This window comes from Azolla caroliniana, unplaced genomic scaffold, assembly GCF_043228905.1.
Source record: "Azolla caroliniana isolate FFs.n. ecotype wild unplaced genomic scaffold, voAzoCaro1.0.p SCAF_22, whole genome shotgun sequence".
Lineage (NCBI taxonomy): Eukaryota > Viridiplantae > Streptophyta > Polypodiopsida > Salviniales > Salviniaceae > Azolla > Azolla caroliniana.
This window is the reverse complement of record NW_028230457.1, coordinates 9,659,288-9,678,512: the sequence shown is the minus strand read 5'-3', so window position 1 is coordinate 9,678,512 and position 19,225 is coordinate 9,659,288. Positions and strand designations below refer to the sequence as shown.

Genomic DNA, 19,225 nt, shown 5'->3' with positions numbered 1-19,225 from the left:
GACCGGGATCGAAGATCGGTGGGGGCGGACAAGGTCCTATTATTTTTAAAGTCGGTCGATGAAAAGGGGAGAATGGCCATTTTATCCGAACTCGAAGACGATGAAGGGGCGTACGGCCTCACCGAGGATTGGAACGAGGTAGAGAGGGTATGCCGACGACACGAGGAGATGCGGTCGTCCACAACATGGCCCACAAGCGGCGGCGAAAGGAGGATGGTGCGTGACTACGCGTCACTGCCGACGGAGGAAAACTCACTGCGGAATGGTTCGGTGAAGCTCAACATCGAAGCCTTGGTACGGGAAGCATACGAGATTGTGAAGGCAAAAATCGAAGCCGAAGAAGGGTCTACTATGGAGACGGGCCAGAGACAATCAGAGGATGTGGAGGAAGAAGCCTCACTATGCGTGGACGACGGGGCCTATGTGGAGGCCGGAAGAGCGTACGACGGTGACGTGGGAGAGGGTGCGGAGCAAGCGACCCTCTTGTCTTGCGGTGAATGGGCGTCCATGGATGAGGTCGGTGACTAAGGAGCAAGGAGCGCCACTTCGAGAGTGGGCGGAGGATTCGGGACACGGTGGCCCGAAACATCAAGCGAGGAGAAGAGGAGCGGTGGTGTCGGGACCTTACCCGCACCAATTCTAGAGACTCCTGCGTTCGGCTCGAGAGCCGGTGCGAGACCTAGAGTGACGAACAGTGGCGGCGGCAAGGAAGGTAACAAAGACGGCGGCAAGGAGATCGAGGGAGAGGAGGCGGCAAGCGTAATCGAGGCTTCCGCGATCGGAGACGGGGTAGCCACGAACAACGACATCTGGATGGAGGTGGCTATGGACATAACGAGTGGCGGCGCCGGGATCTTACCCGCACCGGTTCTAGAGACCCCGGCATCTGGCCCGAGAGCCGGTATGAGACCTAGAGTGACGGACGGTGGCGATGGCAAGGCCGGTGACCGAAACGAAGAGGAGGATGCGAGGCCCAGAACGGGCATATACGAAAGGATCGAAGGGGAGGCCGAGAGCGGCAACAAGGAGAGAGTCGGGAACCGACCTGATCGAAAGGCGAACCGAGAAAAGAATGAAGCGGGGGCTGGTCAACCGGGCCCGAACTGAAGAAGAGCCGGCAAGACCGGAAGTGTTCAGTTGAACCCTTACCGACCGGTTACAATTATGGAAGGAAGCCAACCAAACCAGAACATGATCGTTCGGCACCAAACCGGGCAAGGACCAAGCCAGCATGATTGGAGATCGGGGAGAACGAGTCGCAACACATGGTGGGAGCCGGTGAGAGCGAGAAGGAGGCCAAGCGGGCATGACGACTACGGTTCTGTGAAAGACCGGAAATGGGCGGGACACTCCACACCTATTCTAGAGACTTCGGCGTTTGCGGATCAACGTAAGACCGGAGAGACGGCGGGTGGCGGCGAGGAGTTGGTTACCGGAGCGGGTATCCGGTATGAAATAATGGATGAGCGGGGCCAAGACAACAACACCGAGCGGGTCTAGTTCAGCCTCAAGCCACTTTTTGAATGCTTTGATCCTTTTCCCCGCCACTGGTACCGCCATCCTTGTCCCGTCGAGCTCTGCGAGATGGTAGGTCCCATTGTCGTTGGCCCTCGTCACCGTATAAGGCCCAAACCACCTTCTTGCAAACTTCCGCGTTGCCCGGTGCTGGTTGTCGAGGCTGCTGTCATACATTAGAACCCAGTCGCCTTCCTCGATCTTCTTCGGTCTTAGTCGGTGAGTCCGGTTGAACCGTCCTTTGTTCTTTACCCTCGCCACCCGTAGCTTCTCCGCGGCTCGGTCCACGTCCTCCGGTCTTCGTTCTAGCTGCCGAATCCATGCCGCTAACAGCTCCGTTGGCATGATCAGCTTCTGCCCATTCATTAGGTCTGCCGACATGAACCCGATTATTGAACTGTGCGTAGTTCGGTCCACCCACAACGCATAGGGTAAGAGTCGTGGCCAGTTCCCGACATGGCCTCCACATGCCCGTACCAACGCTTTGACGATCGACCCGTGTCCACGCTCCACCTTCCCGTTAGCCTCCGGATTGTACGCCATGGTGAGTAAGAGCTTAATTCCTAGCCGGTCAAACAACTCTTCCGCCTCGTGCGCGTCCAATTCCCCGCGGTCGGCCACGATCTTACCTACGCACCCATACCGGCATACCACTTCTTCGATCAGAAATCGGCACACGGCCGCGGTCGTTTTGTTCTGCAACGCTTGGCCTTCCACCTGGTTCGTCAGGTCCTCCCAAGTCAGCACCAGATACCGCATCTGCCCTACCCCCATTGGCATCGTCACCAGATCCACCATCCACTTGAAGTGGACAGTTAGAGGGTAAGTCGGGTGGAGCTCCTAATAGCCCTCGCAAGTCGTCACAAACGATGCACGTCCCGGTATAGTCCTGGCCACCAGTACTTCCCCTTTAGCTTCTCGAATGTGGCCCACGTCCCGCGGTGTCCGGCCCAGGGACTCTCGTGGTACACCATTAGCAATTCTTCCTGTTCCTCTTTCTTCGCCACCACTCGGAGCGGGATGTCGTCTCTCTTCTTAGGGTGCTTCCATATGCTCCCGTCCCGTAGAAAGAATCGGTACGCTTTCTTCCGAATCCGGTTGGCCTCTTCCTTCGTCCATGTCGAGTCCGGTGTCATCACCTTCAGGAACCCGCCGATCTGGAGCCACTCCTTGTCGTACTTGCTCTTGTCGAATTCGTTAAGTGCCAGAGTGCTCCCCTTTCTTGTTGTTATGTTGGCTGACCTGAAGAAATCCTCACCGACTTCCTCGTTATCCAAAACCATGTCGTCCTCATCATTGAACCGCGCCCTTGAAAGCATATCGGCCATGGCATTATCTTTTCCGGAGATGTGTCGTATCTCCGGGTTCAGGGACTTGATGTACGCGATCCACCTGAGCATCGCCAGGTCCGGAGTCGCGTATCTAGAGACCATACCTAGAATCGGTAGGCAGTCTGTCTCAATGATCACTTCCGTCCCGATCAGATAGTCCTTGTCGGTCTTGACTGCCAAAATGATACCCCACAGCTCGCGCTTAACTTGGGCGTATCCTCGCTGCCGCTCGCTCAATACCTTCGCCCCGAACCGGATCGAGAACCGTACACCGTCCTTGTCCTCCTGACTGATCACCCATCCGATCCCGGTCGGGCTCGTGTCCACCGTCACGTAGATGGGGACTTCCTTGCCGTAAACCGCTTTCCGGAGAGCCGGTGCCACAACAAGCGCCTGCTTCAGCCTCCGGACCGACTTCGTGCTCCGTCCTCCACTCGAACCTACGCCCTTTCTTCAATAGCCCGTAGAGCGATTCCGCGACATGTGCGTAGTGCGGAATCCAGATGTGGTAGAACACGCACACACCCAAGAATCTGCGGACCTAGTCGGACACCTGTGCGGGCCCTATGGTTGGAAACCGTCCCCGGCAAAGGTAGAAGCCATCTCCGTGATGAAGGATGATTTTTCTCCAGAGAAGGTGAGTCGCGCGCTCTCGAGTCTTTGTAACACCTTCTCGCAGTCGTGGATGTGATTCGTCACGAACCTCCGGCAACTGTCGGGCCCGACCGACTCGTCCTTGTCCTCCACCGGACATCCTTTGATCGGGATGTCGTCCAGAAACAGCATGGTGATGTCCGGAATGCAGTCCCTCAACACCTTGTTCATCGCATTCACCATGTGTGCCACCGAGTTCATTCCTCCTTGCGGCAGGGTACACATCCGAACTAGGCCGAGAGGAGTCCGCATCGTCGTGACACCCCTGCTCTCTACGGTTAGCTGGAACTGATCGTAGCCTGAGTACAGGTCCCCGACCGAGTAGATCGACCTCCCTGCGAAGGCCTCCGCGAACTCATTGATGATCGGTCTGATACCTGCGTTTCGAATGGTCACCTTGTTGACCGGCTGTAGGTCTTGTATGAAGCGCAGTGTGTCGTTCTTCTTTGGCACGGTAAACCACCGATTCGAATATGGGGCACTCGACGGTTCGAGGATGCCCATCTCCACCTTCTGTCTCAGCAGCTCCATCAGCTTCGGGATGTGAGCTCTGGGTACCGGAATCGGTTTGAGACTCCACGGCACATGCGGTACCGTGAAGATCACCATTGGTTCCACAACCTTCGGGTCTACGCACCATTGTTCATCGCATTCTATCTAGGTAACTACGAAGTTACATGGTTGACTAACTAACTAACTCTAGAGCTTGATCTCTCAACAGAAGGAACTTCAAATCATCAAGCTTTTCCCTCATCTTTTATACAAAAACCAAGCTCACTCTAGGTTGTGGAGTTACTTGTAGATTTTATTTGGTTCAAGATCTAGACCTTCAATACTTCATCCAACAAATGAAAGATCTTGCATGCATACAATGACAATAGAATTATAGGATGACAAATGAAGAGAAACTAAATTTACCTCTAGGGCTTGAACTACCACTTCCTTGATAACCTTCATCCACATATTAGCGACTACAAGTTTTGCAAAACATAAGCCCCAATTTCAATAAAAGTCATTGTAGATTTGAGCACTATTTTGTTTCTTAGTTTAAGTGAATCAATAATTATTATGATTTACCATTCACATGCCATGATGGTTATAGTTTTGTGATTGACAATACTATATTTTAATGATCATGAAACATAACAATATGATTACATCTAAGAGACTAAGAGTCATGTTCCACCACCAACCGTGTCTCATGATTAAAACTTTTGTTGGGTTTATACATGAGGAAACGGTAAACCTACAACTCTTAATACCATGTAAGATTGTTCACAATTTTAAGTCCATCAACCAATGCACACTTTCTCTTTTGGCAAAAAGCAAAATTTCTAACCACTTATCATTATACTTATAGCATCCTAGTTTTATGGTATGCCGAACTAGAATATGAAAGCTTTGTGTTTTTCTTTTAGAATGCTAGTAACTTAAAATTCCGTGAACATAACAAATTAAGATGTCTAAAGTAGTAAAATCCATCAAGGAAGATGGCATATGCAAAGAGTATGGATTCCCTACATTAATGAATTCCTCTTCCAAGGTCTCAGCCTTCAGAACCCATTTTTCGAACCATAGAATGTTGGCCCCAAATTTGGAATACATACTCAACTTACAGAAACTACAAAGGATCATCAATACTTACAATTAAAGTTACAAACACTACCTGAGAATGCTTTCTTTGGGACCTCAAGTAGAGGCTCTACATGAAAATCGCTCTTTCATGACTGTTACTACAAACACTAGATGAAAATGTTTTTTTTGGTACTAAGGAAGGAAATGTAATCTAATATCTAAAGTTTCTCTCTATCGCTCTGTACATGTGTGATAGGCAAAATCTAAGAAACCATTCATTCTCCACAAGATGTTGATGGTGCATGGTGATATTGTTCCATTGTCTTGACACCACCATCGACATGCACATTAATCTTGATATCACCACTAGTATCCTCATCATCCACACCATCAAAGTAATCATATGTCAATGGCTCATTGAACCCTGCTTGCTCTTGAAACACCATTAGTGCATCGAGGAGACGATCAAGTCTTGCCAAAATTTCAATGAGCAAAGTGACAACACCAGACAATGAGAGGGTCTCCGCAAACACAATGCTTTCTCGAAGGTCAGAGAGAGCGGTAAGTCTCTCAAGATCATCATCAAGGTTACTAGTAGTGTTAGCATTAGGTTTTGTGTTAGCATTAGGGTTTGGGTTAGATTTCGTGTTCACATTCAGGTCTGGGTTAGGGTTAGGGTTTCTAGGAAGGAGATTTAGTGATGTTTTGTTGACAATTTGTCGAAGCTCTTCGATCGTATGGCGGAGGGGGCGGAGGAGGCGATGCTTAGGCTGTGTTTTATGGTTATGGTGGAGATCAAAGGCCACACGTCTTAGAACCCTAGCAGCCTCCACCCCCAACCTCATACAACATCTTGCAAACACCCTCTTCAAAGCTTCTGGGGCCTATCAATTACAAAAACAAAACAAAAAACCATCATTGTTTCCTGGATTATCCCAAAATGTCACCATCACTTGGGGTCAATGTGAATGTGGTTTTGGTTTCTAACAACATGCATGGATTGCAATCGTTTATTGTTTGTTGCAACTAGTACTGATTGCTTGTTTTGAAGTAGTACAAGTCTACCTCTTAAGGGTATCCAACGTGGCCTTCAAGAAGTTTAAATAGAAAACATTTAGGAATATTGGCTCTAGATAAGGATCCAAATATGAAACATAAGGTTATTGAGGGTTAAGTCTTTATTTTAAGTTTCAATAAAACCTTATCCAAGCATCTAATGCTAGAATTTTAAAACACACTATGAAGATACATTATTTATATCTACTTCTTTGACATCAATAGTAAAATATACATTTATTTTTTCTTGTGAGGTCCCCCAAGAAAAGAGAGGGGGGACTAGCTTGCCTAATTCATAATTCGTTTGTCTTTATGACATTTGGAAAAGTGAAAGTCCAACACTAGCTATTTTTTATTGTTAATTAGTTTATCGTCAGAGTTGGTACTTGGATTTCAGAGAGGACACAACCGTGTAATGCCGACACGGTGTAAGCACAATGGCGCAATATTGCTCCCACATCAACCAATTGTTTCCAAGGATATGTGTAGCCAAGTTTTCCACGCCTTGGTTCCCAACTCGCTGATGTTGCCTATCAATCATGACAACAATGTACAATTGAGCGTATTCTTATGGGAAATCTACTTTTGATGATGAAATTATAGATTTCATGTGTAAACAACTCACTAAAGATTCTTGTGTTTGCTTCGAAATAAGAACTCCCCTATATCCTTTATAAATTTTATCGTCATACGGTTGGTCTTTGCATATTTTTGATGATATGCGAGAAAACTTGTGCACGCCTTGAAAGTACTCCTTGACACACTCTGAGTTGTGAAAAGCGAACACGACATACTGTTAGTGCAAAACATTCAAAGGATATTGCATTGTGGTTAAATTAGAACTTGAAATCAACACTAACCTTCTAGGGAATCAGCCAACTCTTCAAAGTTTTGGATCACCAATTTATGTAAATCGTCACCAGCCCAAATAGGGAAAACAAAGACACTCACAATGAGACATATTATGACTCCTATCATTATTGTCACTATTCTCTCGAAGACGAGATCAATGTTATCGGATACTCGATAGCCAGTTATCACAACTAGGCAAAATGTTAGTAAGAACATCACTACACCATAGTCATACTTAGCTTTGATTGACGGATTTGTACGTGTATATGTAGCAACCATACCTACACAAATATATTGTGATATTATGTTCCCCTCCCTCTCTAGAATACTTTAAAACCCAACTTAAAGAGGATTATCAAGAGAAAATCATCATAAAATTCACAAAGAAAATTAGTTTGTGCATCTCATGACCAAATATTAAGAAATGAGTAGACCAAGCACAATTGAGCTTGAAACAATTGTCACTATCAAAGAGAATAATTTAGGATTGTAGGACAAAGTATATATGTACACACCAATGAAAAAGATTGAACATCCCACAACATAAGGCTCAATTTCAGGTCCGATGAAGTTAGCAAAATAGTCTATCATCAATCCAAGTGTAGCCGCCATGATGGTGCCAAGCCCTCTGTTCAACCCTTTGCTCAATGTGGCACCTACACATGTTATCAATTCAACGATCATGTGAAAATATTTAATTGTTCAAACAAAATATCATAACTAAGATCGATTCCTAAAGAAACTTATTTTTCCAAACATCATGACATTCCTTTCCAAATGACATTCAAAAGGGAGATGCAATTTGACCTCTCTCTCTCTCTCGAAAATGTCTACAAACGAATACGATGGACCATGTTCAATAACATATTTTTATAACAATAAACGAGTGCACAATGATAATATATGAAAGAAAATGAGAGAAATGCTATGCATCGAGCACCCTACTTTATCTAGTTAAATTGGTGGGTACAAAAGACCAATTCACCTAGGATTATGAATTAATAAAACATAATGTAATCTAATTATGGATCCAACCCCCATATATGATCTAGTTAATTTAGTGAAATCAAAAATCAAACCTACATTAGTGTATTGGACTCGGTGGAATATCAACTTAGGTTTACCCAAATACATGAACACATTCATTCAGTCAAACTGGGAATGTCTAATGAAATTAGAAAGTGAGCTTTAAACCCCATCTACCGCTATATTCAAAATGTCTCCAAACCCTGGGAATGAGAAAAAATGTCTTCTCATATATATAAATATACGAGATAAAGAGAATAAATTAGGGACCATATAAATTGCCTAGAGGGGAAGAGAAATGAGGAGAAAATTGTGGTGGCATCTTGCCCTAACAAAGCATATAAATATGGTCGAGAAAACCAAGGTTGGAACAAGGGGAGTATGACTCGATCTCAATGAAGTGACATAAGAAGAAGATGTTACAAGTAGTACCAACGGTGAACTCGAAGACGACGATGACAGTGAGGATGGCCCAAAGAGCATTGTTACCAATCTCTTTGAAAACCTCTTGCAACAACACGCTCAATGACACAAGGGACAATGCGAGCGCAACCTTTGCAGAATACACCACCCTCCGCCACTCAACCTCCCTCTTCACAAATACAAAGCTTGTTACACTCCTCCACCACCTTCTCTCCACATCCTCTTCCTCTACAAATTTACTAGGCTTCATTGTTTTAGTTTCTCCCCTAGTAGTCAGTGTCACTATATATTGTTGTGTCTTCTATAGTTCTAATTTCTAAGATTGAAGCTTCCCATCACCTTCTTATAACAAAGGCCAACCCTCTCTCTCTCACTTTCTCTCTCATACGTTACAACATCACAAACGCACATACACTAGTTACTAGTTAATACCCTCCACTTACATAGGACCTTATATGAAGGTTTTAATTTAATGTTTATATTTGGGGTTTGTAAAGATGTACCTAGAGTTGGAGAAACAACACACAAAATGGTCAACCGTTCCCACACTTGCTAAACATTCTTTGGAAGTTTGTGGCAGGCTCACACAAGTCGCAAGTGTAAAAACAAAGGAAAGGTTTAAAAACAAAAAGGTTGTCACAAACATAATGCCCAATATGTTTCATATTTTGAGTAAGACATTTACCAACTCTAAATTCCAATCCAATCCTTCATCTAGGTTACCGTTGTGTGGAGCTTGTGTCTTACAAGTGTGCGATGCTTGTCAGTAACCTGTTGTGTGGTGCTTGTGTCTTACAAGTGTGCAATGTTTATTTGCTCTCAAGGAATATTAAGATAACATGTTGATGAATACAATTGGTAACTTTCGTACACACTTTGGCATCCTCACTAGCTGAATTTAAAACATTTTCATCTTTCATTAGGGGCACTAGTGACTTCACCCTTAGTAGATGAATGAAACATTATCGTATTTTATTAGGGCCAATAGAAAAATTAGATTCACTTGTCACCTTTCTTTACATGCTCGTTGTCTTTGAGCAGCTCTCTAGTTATCACTACATTACATTATAATGTTGATGCATAAACTTGATAAAAAAAACTTCCATACACACTTTTGCAACTTTTATGGATGAATCGAACATTATTATGTGCCATGAGGGCCAAGAGTGATGTGATTTTGTATAATTTAATTTTTTGTCTCTCTTCACTAAACACTTATCGATGAAATGATTTGATAGAATAGTAAGGCATGTCAAATGAGGCTCGCATGCATTAAAGGTTTTCAATGATTGTTTTGATGAATCAAAATTATGTTTTTGTGAAGACCATGAAGACAAGAACAATGTTACATCCTATAGCATAGCCAAAGCTCACTACAAAGTATATATAGAGCCATATTCTTCACTACATTTTTTAAGAGCTTTACGTTAGGATGTCTATTAGATTATAAATCAAAAGCTTCTCGCATTTGCTTTCAAGTTTTTGGCGATGCATCACAATCTTTCTCTTCAAAGCCCCCAAACCTTTCAAAACTTGGCAAAAACATTGCATATAGAATTGTTGCATGAACAATTACACTTGTTTCAAAAGGCATAACCAATCTTCAAGATCAGGCATGTATATAATGATAATAAAATTATAAACAGACATTAATGATAATAAAATGATAGACAGACATTCATTCGCAGAGAAAGTTAAGATCCCATGTTTCAATGATGTTTATGCTCAATCCTAACCCCTAAGCTGAGTTCATACCACATTAATGGTACTTCAAAGTTTGAGAATTTTGTGCATTAAATTACAAAATAAAGGACAAAAACACTCCAATATGATTTCCATGTTACAGTTTGCTCGACACTGTGCTCAACATTTGTTGTCCTCCAATGAACTTAGTGTGACGCCCTTGAATGACGATTTTCCCAGTAGCTTTCATTCGCATATCAACAGTCACAACAGCAAGATTTTTCCCGATCCGCAAAACCTGAGCCTCGATTTCAACATCCTCCTTCATGCAGGAAGAAAAGAAAAGAAAATTCATTCTAATAAAGCTAGATTTATGTATGATTATGTCTTATGAACCACAATGATGATGACAGTATTGATTAGATATAAATTTCTAAGAAGATGGGTTCAGTGGCTCAGAAAGAGTATATAGCTAGATCCCCCATTGAAACTCAATCTCTTTTAGGTTATCTAGACAAAACAAATGTAGGAAAAAAATGTATTTTCATAGTGCTACATTTTCCCCTTTATTAGATTGTCTGATATATGTAAAAACCATCAAGAAGATAATCAAAACAGTGCAAAAAAATGAGATATGGTGTTGACCTTACATAACATAAAAGGATTCGTTACAATTTGTAAAGTCATGGATCGGGATACGAGACTTACATCAATGGGGACTGCGTCCATAAAGGTAACATTGATTTCAACAGATACACCGGAATATGGTGCACCTGTAGCGAAGATAGCTGCCGACCCAACCATATCTATTAGAGAAGTAATGGCCCCTCCATGGAGCCGATGACCTGCATTCTGCCAGAGTTGATGATGAAAAGAAATCACTCTCAAAAAATATTGAGATCATCTACATGAACCAAATGCCATTACATCTTTCAAAACAAAACAAAAAAACATTTGAGTAATTATATACTAAATGAATGGTTGCTTCTCTCTTCGAGGGGTTGCTAGGAGCATTGGGGGGAAATAAAGAGTGCCTATATGTGGATCATAGAGGAAGAGTGGAGAAGCATGAAACTCATCATGGGTCATTGTTCAAGCCACTTGACATTCACTCTTAACTTTTCCAACATACACATATTTGACTTGACCATTAGATCGAAACATAACTTGCAAATTCGTTCATATAGTAAACATGATGTTAAACAGTTGAAGGAAGAAAGTTAAGTAAACATGATGTTAAACACCAACAAACCTATACACTTTGCATAAAATGTTGAAATGTTGTTGAAGTAAATTTAATAATTGCATACGTCAGCCGACATAAAATTCAAGCACATGTTATTAGATTGATGAATTCAAGTGCAAGGGTTCATTATAGTGTTATCTCTCTGATAGTGCATAGTTAAAATATATTTGCACATACTATAGCGTGATATTATGTAGCTACATCACATTACAGAACTTGATAAAGTGATGTAAACAAATCACTTTGTATGATATGATAGAATACAGATACTTGTTATTACATAGATCATATTGTATAACTTGATGCCATCATTACACAGACAATTCTATAAAATAATACCACATACATGGATGATATTGTAATTTTGTAACATGATATTATGGACATGGATTACTTTGCTCTTCGCATACATATCGCAGTGTAGACATAACAAAAGCCCAAGAAGGTATAATATGATAACATGCACTAGGATCACATTTTAACATTTATTCTTCTCATGCTTACATTTCATGGTAGAATTAGATTTTTAGTAAACTCCTAGACTGTATAACACAAGACAATATACATGGATCGCATCATATAATGCGCATGATCTTGTGTACATGGATGGCATGATATTGGAGTACATGGGTGACACGGCATTGTGCACATGCATCATCACATAATTCTACATGCATACATCACATGATCCTATGCACATGGATGACATGGTACCATGTATACGGATCCCATAGAAAAGCATGATATTGTGCACATGGATCACAGTACATACAATCAAACTTCCCAGATTACAAGCCATTCATCGCAACATGGACAACATGATGCCATGTACATGTATTCCATTGATAAGCATGATACCATGTACAAGGATAACATCATCATATAACATTGTTAGTCTCAGAAGTATATATGCAAGTCCTAGTATAGAGTAGGAATAGAGAAGATAAAACTTACACAGATATTAGCAGGGACTTTCATGGTACAGACGACTCTTCCTCCTGTCTCAGCCACATCGACGACCAGAGAGCGACAGATGAGAGCATCATAGAATCCTATCCCTGCATTCTTCAGTGAAGAAACAGGGAATCGATGACGGAAGCTGTTAATCCACTGCTGGGTTTGATCCAGAAACGACGATGACTCCTCTTCATCCCCCATCTCTGCCTTTTCTTTGTTAACTCTCTTTGTTATTATTCTATTGTATCAGTATGTATGTATGTATGTATGTATGTATTAGAGATGTACATACTGATACATATATGTATATGAACATGTATGCATGTATGTATTAGAGATGTACATACTGATACATATATGTATATGAACATGTATGTATGTATGTATGTATGTATTAGAGATGTACATACTGATACATATATGTATATGAACATGTATGTATGTATGTATTAGAGATGTACATACTGATACATATATGTATACAGTATATGTATATGTATATCCATATGTACAACAGTACATGTATATGTATATGTCTCCTTTCTTTTCATATCTATTCATTAACATCATACTTCTCCTTCAGTTAAGTAGGGGTTGTCATCTAGATTTAGAGCATTTGGTGGCATGTCTAACCATTAGAGACCTGCAAATGGCATGTTTGTGGGAGTAAATGGGATTTTCGTTGTGTTGATACACACCCACACAAACAAACGCAGTACACCTCTCGTTCTCTGTAAGAACTCTCTACAATGGGCACACAATGATGTATTTTGCTTGCAAGTTTCAGTTTACATCACATTCCTCTTGTAATGTGTTCCCTGCTGTTAGTATTTTGATTAATCTACACTTTCTTTTGCATACTTCCCCATTCTCTATGTTCATGTATGTTTCCTCACTTGTTTGGTACCTAAAATGTAATCTCATACAGGCATTTTATTTCATCTTTTGTTAGAGCTAATCTAGTTCCCCCTTGTTTGCATTTAGAAGGTACTATGTTCATTGTCAACATGGTTAAGGAGTACAATCAAAAGGTTAAGGAACAAGAGATCTTTTTTAGTACCTACAGCCAGTATTCTCTAACAAGGTTAAGGAACAAGAGATCCTTTTTGGTACCTACAGCAGTATTCTCTAACAAGGTTAAGGAATTGATGAGGTTGAGCGCCTCAAAGAATAATCTGAAGTGGTTTAGGCACAAGAGATACTCTTGTAGTAAAATGGCAAAATGGCCTATGAAAGTGCGGGCCTTTTTGGTAATAATTTTCTGTAGTGGCAAAATGGCCTAGGAGACTAATGATTTTCATAGTTTAAAAACATTATTTTTCACACTTACAAGAGAAAAAACAAGTGTCTTCTCACTAGGCTTTCCAACACAATGAATACATGCATAACAAAAAAGATTTCGTACTTCCCCGCTCTTTGTTTAAGCCTGTTATACAAGGAATCCAAATGAACTAACTTCTGATGAAAAGAACTTCAACATCCTTCATTGCAGAATACAGTGAAAAAACTCAATTGTGTACATGAGCCCAATGGAAAATGATCCAAGAACCCACTCCCACCGAGGCGCAGCAAATTTCATACATAGCAGCAAGGAGAATTCTAAGAACATTACATAACTTCCATTTCTAAAATATGTTATAAGAGCTCTCAGCCATCCATCCTCCATGCAATGCTTTCAGGTGATAATACTGTGAAGTCCAAATGAAAATGCTTGATGAAGTTTCAAGGATTCTCCATAGCCAATTATGAAACAACGACACTGCATCTAGCAAGTGACACAGGGCCCCTTCCATTGAACACCTTAACATAAAAACCATCACCTAAGAAGGCACTGCACAAAAAGCAACAAAAAATCTTCTCTAAAAACCTGTCATATGAATACACACATTGCAAACAGAAATTAAGAGTAAGGTTGTAGTACTATATGTTGAAGTGTCAATCTGTTCAGGCAGCTCCTTAATGTCCACCTCAAAACGCTCTTGAACCTGACATTACAACACTAGCTTAAGAGTTTATCTGTAACATCTGATTAGGAGTTCCGAGAAAATTATCATGTGGACGCTCACCTTGTTGAGAATCTCTGAGTCTTTGCTTGAAGCAACAAATGTTATCGCAAGACCTTTGGTCCCAAACCGACCAGCTCTTCCAACCTGCCCATTATAACCAAGGTTTAGCCATAGATGACACAATTCATTTCAATCATAAATAATATAACAAAAGCTTTATTATCAGTCCATTCAAGTTAACAAATTTTGGCTTACTCTGTGAAGATAGGTATCTGCTTCCTCTGGCATATCATAATTGATGACAATATTGACTCTCTCAATATCTATTCCACGTCCGACCAAGTCAGTAGCAACTAATATGCGCTTGTGCCCCTCCTTAAAGTTCTTGTACCGTGTTAGCCTGATCCATCAAAGAGGAGTATTATCAGAAATGCCTATATTAATCAACTAACCATATATATTGAGTTCCAGGAGGAATGACCATCTTACCGTTCTTCCTGAGACATGCCTGAATGAATACATATTGAAGGAAAGTTACACTCTATGAGAAGCTTGTTTAACTCTGCTGCTCGACTAACACTCTTCACAAAAATCACTACTTGGTTAAAATCTAATGCATCTAACAAGTCATTTAGCTTCCGATTCTTCTCTTGCTCGCTTAACTTTATGTAGTGCTGAAACAAAATAGCGCACAAGCATTAAGCATCACAAGACAGAAAACTTTGACAGAAATATATGACAAACAAATAAAAACTACCTGGACTAATCCATGTAATGTTAACTTAGCTTCATCATCAACATAGATTTCCATAGGCTGAAATTAAGAAACAGATCACATCAGGCTTTTATAAGAATGATTATATATAAGCAACATGGAAAGCATGCATATTGAAGCTATTAATGATCAATAACCAGAATTATGAAGTTGCAAAGAAAATTACATCTTGCATAAACCGCTTGCACACTGGACGAATTTCTTTGCTCAAGGTAGCAGAAAACATCATCACTTGCTTATCATGGGGGGTAAACTTGAAGATTTCTTGGACATCTTTTCGCATGTCTATGATACACACAAACAATTACACAAGAAAGAAAAGGCAATTGCTCAAAACACATGTCCATAAGTTGTGTATTAAACATACCTAGCGATTCAAGCATTTTGTCGCACTCATCTAAAATAAAATGCCTCACACTCTTCAGATTCAGATCTTTGTCCCTAGCCAAAGCTAAAACACGGCCGGGTGTCCCAACCACAACATGGGGACTATCATTCTTCAAAAGCTCCTTATGAGCTTTAATGTTGACACCTCCGTAGAACACAGATACCTTAATGTCGGTCAAGTACGTACTGAATCTCTCAAATTCATGACAGATCTGCAATACAATTATCAAACTCACTAACAACAGCAGTTTAACTTCTTGGAAAAACTATAGAGATATTTATTGCCAGTGATGCCATAAACTTTCCATTATTTGCCCCAAATGCCACTGGTAACACACAAAAGAAGAAAAAGCGGATGAATGACCCTATAATTGCTCAAATACAACAAATAACTTCTCAAGAAAAGGTTGAAAAAGGACATTTGGAGAAATAAAGAAGACTCTGGACTATTTACGAAGTTTTTCACTTTATTTTTTCCAGTTTTTTTGCGTAAATTTTTTTGTACTGGATAAACACCTGGTAGGCCAATTCACGCGTATGGCAAAGAACAATGGCAGCAACTTGACCAGCAACCGGTTCAATCTGCTGGAGAGTCGAAAGAACAAATACAGCAGTTTTCCCCATTCCAGACTTGGCTTGGCAAATGACGTCCATCCCAAGAATTGCTTGCGGAATGCATTCATGTTGCACTGTTACAAGACAAAAGATACTCATTAAACAATTCGTATGCATATACAGTTCACTCTTTTACGTAAAAGAAAATAGCCACCTTCAGATGGATGCTCAAATCCTGAATCTACAATTGCACGCAGCAGCTCTGGTTTCAGAAGGAAGTCACGAAAACCTGAACTGTGTATACCTACATACCCTCTGCAAATGCATAGGATCAGAATATTTAGGTTTAACTGATAATAAACCTAAAAGGTGCAGAATTGGTAGCAATTTCCTCTAATTTCTGCTTCCTTATTTCAAGATTTATGAAACATGTGCAAATTATAAAATGCATATTAGAGAAGAACAGAGAGACTTAAGGAATAACTTAATTGAAGCAGTGTCTTGATGAACCTTAAACTTTGAACAGTTCCATAAGCAACCGTCCCATTTCTCTATAACTCAACTGCAGGTTCGATATTCCCTTTCTAGCCATTGATGAACAACAAACTTTAAGATCCTCTGCTATAAACATAACTGGTAAGGCAATCTCCCATGTTTAATCTCACTACCATGATAAACCATCAGAAGTACTTCAATTGTATCAAATGCTGTCATAAGGATACTAACTGCAAAGCTTTTGATGATATGGAAGTCAACTTGAGAAATAGAAGACCATTTCTGTAGTCATTCAAGTTTCAGTAGCCTTGTGTCCAAGTTGTCAAGACTTTTTCTTATTACTTTCTGATTCTAACATGTGCTTCATTTAGAAACTTCCAACTTAAAGCCAGTGATCCACCATCTTTTGTGTCACCAGGTGCACAGCATCTTAATTCCACAAATTTCACAACCATTCTAAATAATTGAGATCAGTGGATGGCAATTCTCACTTCATGTGCTGCAAGACACTACAGGAAAAAAACCCTATATAGCACAAATGGAAGAAATTGTGGCCATGGCATCCATTCAGACCTCATGCTTCATGATATTAGAGGTAAAACCTACACAACACGTAAGGTTGGTCTGCTTCTTCAAAAATTCACATATATTCTGTATTAACTTGCCCTTTCAAACACTGCTCTTTGAACCATATATATAAATAATTTTGAGATTGCTGTTGAAAGTGCAGCTCCAAGTAGTTTCCAGACTGGGAAATTGCCCACAGTCAAGCTTGTGGCAAAATATATTGGCAAAGAGTACTTTTTAAATGAAGTGGTCATTGATTGAGTGTCCCATACAACACAGCTTGCAGACTGTCACCTTGTATCTTTAGACTTTACTGGCTGAAATCTTGAAATTTGCAGCGAAACCACAATAACTTCTACGACGGAGGTGGCAGAAAAAAATGTTGTAGAAGCAAAAACTATGTAGATTGAGAGTTCAGAGCGATATCCATATATTTGACAAAGAAAAAGGTTTTCTAATGACCATTTGCCAAAGAAAAGGCTATCCTTCAGCAAATAAGCAACATAATAGAGATAATTCTACTTCTACAGAACATAAGATGTTGAGATTCGAAGGAGACAAGTTGGAGACAGCAAGCCACCACCCATGTACTCTATAGAGATCACCCAACCATCCGTGCAAAGAATTTTTTTTGCGATGCTCCAGTAGACTTACTTTTTCCCGCCGCCTTCTCCAGAAGCTTTCGTTGCAAGGGCATCGGGAGCCAGTTCTTCCTCTTCTTCATAGTCAAGCAACTCCTCTTGGTATGTATCGATGTCCTTGATCTCACCCATTTTGATGAAGAATATATATGAAAAAGAAGCCTAGCTATCTGCAAAAATTCCATTATTTTTCATTTTAACATATTAAGTACTCTTCTGCACACCTAAATCTCTAAGCTAAACTTCCATACATGTGATTGCCTAACATAATTTGCACAAGAAAAAAAAAAGATTTTGGGCAAAGGGCAATGATTCTGCTTTTGTACAAACTTGCAATGAATATCCTCCAATACAATGCAGCAGTTGATATTCTTCTGATTCTCACGATGAAAATGTAAACAAAAAAACTGAGAACCAAATCAAAATAGAAACAATGGGCTCCAAAGATAAGATAGTTCTGCAAGCTAGATACAGGAGATAATATAAAGAATGTGAAATGGAAGACACTTCTATATGTTAAATAATCCATCAGATACCTTCCAAAAGAGGAACAGTAGGAGCCAAAAGGAGTACTTCTGCAATTGATTAGTAATATTCATCTCTCTGAATTGGTTTCCAATGACACAAAAAGACTCCAAACAGAAATATGCCAAAACAGCTTATTGACAGTCAGAAACCTGAGAGTAAACTCAACAAATGCGGACTTTGAAAAATCTAGGAACAAACTGAGGCAAATAAGCTTTTTTTGACACAAAAGACGTGCAAGAAAGACTCGGCGTAGTACAAGAAACAGAGGTACTAGCAGACCAGAAAGACAAAACCTTGAAACAGCAAACTCCATAGTCATACATGGGGCAAAATAGGCCGTACAGAATCCCCTTTATAACAGAAACATACAGTTGATCGTTCGGAGAAATAGACACCAAAGAAGGTGTAATACTATATCTACACTGAAATTGTACCTTGTATGCCTAAACCATAGCCGTTTGTTTCCCTACGATTACAAATTTGAGCAGAACTAGAGCCGTGTCAACACAACAATTTTACAGAAACATTAACCCTGAACGCATAGAAATCTGGAACCTCGTAACCATGTCGATACCGAAAGAGCTAAATCCTAACCATATATTTACGCAGACATGGATGTGGGAAACCCTAATAACATCAGAAAATAAAGGTGCATGAGCGCCAACCAAATAAAGACGCACTGAAATGTGCGAAATCCCTAACCATATCTACACGGAGGTGTGAGAAACATCAAACCAAATAAAGATGCACTGAAATGTGCTAAATCCCTAACCATATCTACACGGAGGTGTGAGAAACCTCAAACCAAAAAAAGATGCACTGAAATGTGCTAAATCCCTAACCATATCTACACGGAGGTGTGAGAAACCTCAAACCAAATAAAGATGCACTGAAATGTGCGAAATCCCCAACCTTTTAAGGGCCAAAAAAATGCGCAAAAAATCCAAACCAGA

At 40.8% G+C, this 19,225-nt stretch overlaps 3 protein-coding genes across 6 annotated transcripts; all 3 read right to left on the bottom strand.

Moving 5' to 3' along the window:
* Positions 1–5,112: 5,112 nt before the first annotated feature.
* LOC147849951 (aluminum-activated malate transporter 12-like) lies at positions 5,113–8,682 on the bottom strand. Its single transcript, XM_087337132.1, has 6 exons — positions 8,442–8,682; positions 7,499–7,639; positions 6,992–7,264; positions 6,757–6,896; positions 6,518–6,661; positions 5,113–5,959 (listed from the first exon to the last, which is right to left on the bottom strand). The coding sequence occupies exons 1-6, from the start codon at positions 8,680–8,682 to the stop codon at positions 5,351–5,353; spliced, it is 1,548 nt and encodes a 515-aa protein (XP_087193258.1). The 3' UTR covers positions 5,113–5,350.
* Positions 8,683–10,113: 1,431 nt separating this feature from the next.
* Positions 10,114–12,552, bottom strand: LOC147849950 (uncharacterized). Its single transcript, XM_087337293.1, has 3 exons — positions 12,316–12,552; positions 10,824–10,967; positions 10,114–10,437 (listed from the first exon to the last, which is right to left on the bottom strand). Exons 1-3 carry the CDS (start codon positions 12,517–12,519, stop codon positions 10,273–10,275), a joined length of 513 nt encoding a protein of 170 aa, XP_087193419.1. The 5' UTR covers positions 12,520–12,552; the 3' UTR covers positions 10,114–10,272.
* A 1,207-nt stretch (positions 12,553–13,759) lies between these two features.
* LOC147849949 (DEAD-box ATP-dependent RNA helicase 15-like) lies at positions 13,760–18,729 on the bottom strand. 4 transcript variants are annotated; one of them, XM_087336958.1, is made up of 12 exons: positions 18,707–18,729; positions 17,758–17,914; positions 16,256–16,356; positions 16,003–16,175; positions 15,467–15,698; positions 15,266–15,384; positions 15,082–15,138; positions 14,814–14,998; positions 14,580–14,724; positions 14,385–14,468; positions 14,240–14,303; positions 13,760–14,149 (listed from the first exon to the last, which is right to left on the bottom strand). In XM_087336958.1, the coding sequence occupies exons 2-12, from the start codon at positions 17,874–17,876 to the stop codon at positions 14,139–14,141; spliced, it is 1,290 nt and encodes a 429-aa protein (XP_087193084.1). In that variant the 5' UTR covers positions 17,877–17,914; positions 18,707–18,729; the 3' UTR covers positions 13,760–14,138. The 4 variants fall into 4 exon arrangements, with proteins under 4 accessions (XP_087193084.1, XP_087193088.1, XP_087193087.1 ...); XM_087336962.1 differs by lacking the exon at positions 18,707–18,729 and adding an exon at positions 16,552–16,662 and having other exon boundaries at positions 16,764–17,914; XM_087336961.1 differs by lacking the exon at positions 18,707–18,729 and having other exon boundaries at positions 16,526–17,914.
* Positions 18,730–19,225: the final 496 nt, after the last annotated feature.